Here is a 6,000-nt window from a genome sequence, read left to right as displayed (position 1 = left end):
TCTGCATAGTAAAAACCCCTTATGAAAAAAGTCATAATAGATGTGTAGTAATCAGTTTTAAAAAATAATTAGTTCACTTGTTTAATAGGCTAAAACCTAACAATTTCATTGTACTCAAATTGACTAAATAACACTATTAACACTGAACTTTGTGTGTTAAATCAAAGCCCATTTTGAATTATAAATGCCCACAAAAGAGTCTAAAACAGAAGTATTCCTTATCATTTTTTTCAAGCTCACTCTTAGTCCTTAAGTTGAAAAAAAATGATACTGATGTTGACATAGTAATGTGTCAATAATGAATAAATAGAAGATTTTAAAGTTCTAACCCACCAGCAGTCTCATTTATCATTCCATTTTTTGGAAGGGAAATAAAAGATTTAAATGTCAAAGCTATAATGTCAGGACTGTTTATAATGTCAAGTGTTGCTGGTTGTCTGCTTTATTGATCAAACCAGCAACTGGTATAATAATTACAGATGATGTGGCACATATCATGTGCAATTGGACACAGATTTGAAGTGAATTTGGGAGAAAAACACTTTCATTTTCAAGTCTTAATAATTTTTGTTCATCTATGTGGTGCAATAGCCCATGCAAGCATTAATGTGCATGAAGCTGGTGCTTTCAAAAGCATCTAGCACCAGTGTGATCATACCCTATGGTATGATCAGCCAATGAGAATTTATTCTTATAATATAATGCTTGTAATTTGATAACCTGTTGCAGATTTGAGAGAGACTCAATCCTCAATGGAGCCAGAGAGAACTATAATTCTCCCTCTGCAGTCTGCTCATGAAGTTTCTTTTCAGCTCAGGCAACTAATCTTATTATTTATAAAGTAAAATTGTGGGTTTTTTTAAACTGTCTTCTGGACTTTTTAATAATTACTCCATAAAGAGCCGTGTAACTCAACAGTTCCAAAGGCTAATGAATTGATTAATGGTTGCATTAAGATTAAGGTGAGAAGAAAACTAGGTTTAATAAGCCCCCCATTGAAAATCAAAGCATTAAGTCATTTTAATTTACAGATGTAATAAAACCGAGAACAGCTTTTCCAAATGGATGTTTATCTCTGGCACAGTAAGCTGATTGAGGTGTTTTGCGGATAATCCACTCCTATTTTAAGCACTGATTAGTGCAAATGTTAAGTTAGTACAAACCATGCTTCATTCTTGATTGATCCAGATAAAAGCCAATCCTATCTAATGGTTTATCACCACATTGTAAATTGCAGGTTAAACAACTTGTACTTAAAAGAAGCAATACATTAGCTCAAGGTCTTCTGCAAAGGTTAATTTTTGTACTGTTGTCAGTGCTGATCCATTATTCAGAATGGTGTTGATAGTGATCAGAGAGGCTGGTAGTACTGCAACAAATAGATTTACTATTGTGTGTGGATAAAGTTTCATGTTCAGTGGCTGCTACATCCATTGACAAGAAAGAAAGAAAGAAAGAAAGAAAGAAAGAAAGAAAGAAAGAAAGAAAGAAAGAAAGAAAGAAAGAAAGAAAGAAAGAAAGAAAGAAAGAAAGAAAGAAAGAAAGAAAGAAAGAAAGAAAGAAAGGAAGGTATGGAGTCAAGGGTGAAATCTCTGAAGTGACAATTATTTCTGGAGTTTGACGTCGATGACTGTCTATGCAAAGCTTGGAAGATTTAAAGCTCTGTGAAAGTACTAAATATTATCTTCCCTGCAATATCCATGGTATCACATACCCCACTCAGGGTCAGAAAACCTCAGATGCTATGCCGCCTCCCACTTTGTATGACCTTAAGTACATTGGAAAGGTCAAAACTTTTTGAAATCAGTTCCAAGAGGCTCGCGTCGCTTTCCACACCATTGATAAACTCTTCTAACGTCAGTTCCCCTAAAATGAAATAAAATACAGTTTAGAAACTGGAGGCCAGAGGTTATTAGATCCCTCTTAGCCCTGTTGTAATAATTGGGCTTACAAATTTACCCCACTTGTGAGCATCACTGTGGAAAAATGGATTAAAGTTTATAAAATGTCACAATAACCTATAACAATAAATGTTGATGGGAAAAGGTGCAAAAGGGAAACAGAAAGATGGAATTAGTCCAAACAAAAAGGCCTACTGATATAACTCAAGGAATGTGTCAAGATCATGTCTGGTAAACAAGAGAAATGTGGGACTGGAAATCAGTGAATCAAAACCGATGCGTCAGAAATTAGGCCTAATTGGTGGACAAAATAACGAGAGGATGAGCTATTCTGTCCATCAATCCCTTTTGGGAGCCTTAAAAGAAAAGACTTTTGGAGGTAAATTAGGAGAGAAGCAGAAAAGAAGCTGTCTACTGACAACCTCTGCAGTGAGCTTACCCACCATGGCTAACACTCCCACCATCTCCAGGGACCCCGGGATCTACTGTAATACTATTGGGCATTTGTCAACCTGATCCAGAGAAATGTCTCGACCAGACCGGGCCTTCAGAGAAAATAAGATGACATCACCACCTCCACTGACTCTGGTCAAATCCCAAACACCTGGACTGTGAAAGACTGTCACTTTCCCTCCTCCCCAGCCCCCTTGTTTATCCTTTTCCTGCGACACCTTATTTCTTCTCTTTCCTATCCTTCTCCTTTTTCCTTCTCTCTAATAAGAGTCTGGCTTAGCTGGCCATTTTGCAATACCGCTGTAAACCTGTGACCAGAAAGGCAGCTAAAAGCAATGCCCTAGCATCCTGATACAGGTACTGGTTTGCCAGGTCTTGGAGTGGCTCAACAGACCATGTGCCATGCCTGTGTTTTTCCAGAAGTGAGGTTGCAAGTGAAAGTCAACACCAGAGATAAAAGCTGCATTTTCTATCTTTGCTGTTCTTTTCTCTCCCCTCTAGCATGTTTGTCTATCAGGAAATGGGATCCAACTTCACAACGGCAACTCCAGTCGATTTCAACTAACTTCTCTTTTCCCCAAAAAGGGCAGTTGTTACCATCTTTAATACTATCTAAAAGACTGTCAAACAAAGGGTTTTCTTTTAAAAGCTTTCTATAGCTAAAGGGAAAGGGAACAAGGGATGTTGTTGAAATGAAAGCCTTACTTAATATCTCACACTTCAAAGGCTTGGACTGTTTTTCCTTTTTTTCCTGTATCTTTAATAAATGTTAAACGATTGTTAATTATGTGTTTACCATGGCACTAGGCAAGCTGAGGTGCCTGTATACCAAACCCCGAATCTTGTTTAACATGGTTTAATGTTGGGCAGTGACTGGGATATGTTAACTCCTTTGACTCTTTGGATCCATAGAGTCCATCTAAATTAACACCCAAGGGATGGCTATTTTCTGTGAGTTGGGTCCCTTGTTATTTTCCGGTTCTGTCTCACTCAAGATCTGAACAAAGATCACTGGGAGTATGGAACTGGCATTGCCTACCCTGCCTGTTTTATTTCAAACTCTGAAAATCAGATCATAGGTAGTTTTTGTCTGTTAACAGAGGAGCTAATCAACCACAACTCTCACTGAAGTCAACGGCAGCTGTGAATGCTCTGCATTTCCTGGGTGGAAAAAGGCCACTAGCGAAAGCTGCATAAAGGCGAAACTTAACCACATAGCCCTATAAAGGAAATAATAACACTTATGCAGGCAAGCTCCTCCAAACTATGGTGTTTACAGTTAGCCGGCTGCACAGCGACGTCTATTTTCAGCTGTAGTAATTAGTCCTGATGTATTTGAAGCCTGTGTTGTAACTGGATACTCAGAGCACAAATGCTGATTAGATAATGACAGACTCATGTGAAGTGCTCCAGATTTCCAGAGTCTGTGCTGAACACCAGAATTACTTAAAGACAGTGTTGAGATGCAACTATCAGAACTCAGAAGAAACAGTTTACTTTTAGTCTGATTGTCTATCAGCAGAAACACTGGAGCACCTCCTCCAAAATACTAGGCTCGAATCCTGGTATGGTTTCAATGTTATTTACAGATTCTTTTTGCTATGGGTTACTGATTACAGTCCAATTGGTACATAAATTAGTTTCATTAACAACAGAAATATAGGAATGAATTTTAAGAATTCAGTGTAGGATTTTCCCAGTGATTTGGGACCACAAGTTTCACTGACTTTCAATGGGACCCGTGCTCCTAACACTTAGGCTTTTTTGAAAATTCCGTGATTACACTTCATTTACTCTCCCTAGCCCTACTGTTGAAAATTGACCAGTTGGCATTAGATTTTAAAGCAACAGAATCCTGAATTATGCTGTCCATTGTGTTATAACTCTTACTGTGTATTCAGATAGCCACACTACAGTGAACCCACTGCATTATCATGTGCAGTAAAAGAACCCAGTGGTGCTTAGTGATCTCATCAGGAAAATCCTTATAAGCAACAGAAGTGGTCACTTGGAGCTCTGCTGTTTGGGGGACCCCATAATCCTATAAAGCCTTGGAAGTTAAAACACATCTTTGAAAACCAATGTACACCTTCTACCAGGAACAGGAGAAACATCAAATTTCCCCTCATAGCCTTCCGCAACAAAGTCAAAGGCCAGTCTCAGGTGTGTTGATGCAGTTTAGTTAGTCAGTGTCTGCTCTAGAACCGTATATAAAGGTAAATATTCAGTATACTACAGTCTGCAAAGAGCATTTCCACCCTTGTCTTACATGAATAGTCTACATTGTATTATTGGGTAGCCTCATGAATAAGCTGATGATCAAGTGAAAAGGCCCCCATTGGCAGAACATGGTCTGGCAGGCTGCAGAAACTGCCATTCAGGGGGCCTCACACTAGAAGGGGGCCTTTCAGGGAGGCAGAGGGTTGGAGTCCTGTGCATGGTCTTCACTCCTCCTCCGTACATCACAACATCATTATATATTCAATGTGTGAAATGGGAGCTGAGCCAGTATCCTGGGCTTCTTTCATGCTGCCCCACTTCCTCTGGGTTGATCCCCTTTTCAGTCCCAGACACTTCTGCTACCTCTCATCCCCTTGCCTGTAGCCTGCCCTTGGCTTGGGTATTCTACAAGGTGGGACCCTTTGGCTGTTGCCTTTTCACACTACCTGCTACATCTTTTCCCCTCTTTCTGCACTTCCCATCCTTCATACTGGCCTGCTCAAATCAATCCTCTCTCTGCCCCCAACCAGTTTGCCCTGAACTACCTCCTCCCCACCGCCAGGCAACCTGTCCAAGTTTATAACAGTTGTATGAACACTCAACTATTTGAAGGTGAGAATATTTTAATTATAAGTAGGAGGGAGGGAGGGAATAGGGGGTTACATCAAGAGATCCCCACTGGTTGGGACTCCAGAGGGCCAGTCAGTCCAGGCAATCATACGCTTAACTCTCACTCAACTCAATAGGAGTTTTGCCTGCATAAGAACTGCTTTCATTATCAACCCACAACCATGGATTATTCCTATTTTAATATGAGGAAAGGCATCATTCAACATTTCTCTGTGTCCTACAGGGATTAAATGCAGGGAGAGCACAGCTTCCCTTCTTGGCTAAAATCGGGGGGTGGGAGGGGCGGGAAAGAGATGGCTCCTCTTCTCAAGCTGGGGGAACCCTGTTCCCTTACAGCTTATTCATTGTCACTGTCTGAGAAGGGACTAACCTTGGAGGGAACATGGGGGCATCATGAGGAGCGGTTGCCCGAGAGCACATTCGAATTCACATCATGCCACCTGACTGATAGAAACAGGCTAGTGATATTATATTTTTAGTTGCAGGTCTAGCTCAAATACATATTTTTTGTAATGAATAGACATTCAAAACAGAAACAAAATTAAGCATAACAATATGATTGATTGTAGAGTCCAGAACATTGACATTTGGAGCCTGGAATCTGAGTTCTAACAAAAGATGAGCCAAGTGACAGGAAAAGTGCATCCAAGGGGATACTATTTATGATCGTATATACTGCACACAGGTTATTTTAGAAAGTAAACGTTAGGTACCAATAGCTATACAATAAAAACCTGATAAGGCATGACTTTGCTATACAGTATTTTCCTAATATTGCTGATTTGTAAGCAATTGT

General features: G+C 39.8%; 1 protein-coding gene across 1 annotated transcript in view; it reads right to left on the bottom strand.

Annotated features, from left to right (window-relative positions):
* Positions 1-1,579: 1,579 nt before the first annotated feature.
* The window catches only part of GUCA1C (guanylate cyclase activator 1C), a 45,678-nt gene continuing 41,257 nt past the window's right edge, over positions 1,580-6,000 (bottom strand). The window contains exon 4 of the mRNA XM_073306162.1: positions 1,580-1,866. Within this exon, the coding sequence (XP_073162263.1) occupies positions 1,736-1,866 (131 nt within the window). The 3' untranslated portion in view covers positions 1,580-1,735. The remainder of the gene's footprint in view (positions 1,867-6,000) is intronic.

Source organism: Lepidochelys kempii, chromosome 1, assembly GCF_965140265.1.
Source record: "Lepidochelys kempii isolate rLepKem1 chromosome 1, rLepKem1.hap2, whole genome shotgun sequence".
Taxonomy (NCBI): domain Eukaryota; kingdom Metazoa; phylum Chordata; order Testudines; family Cheloniidae; genus Lepidochelys; species Lepidochelys kempii.
The sequence above is the reverse complement of the archived record's forward strand: the minus strand, read 5'-3'. Positions and strand labels throughout refer to the sequence as shown.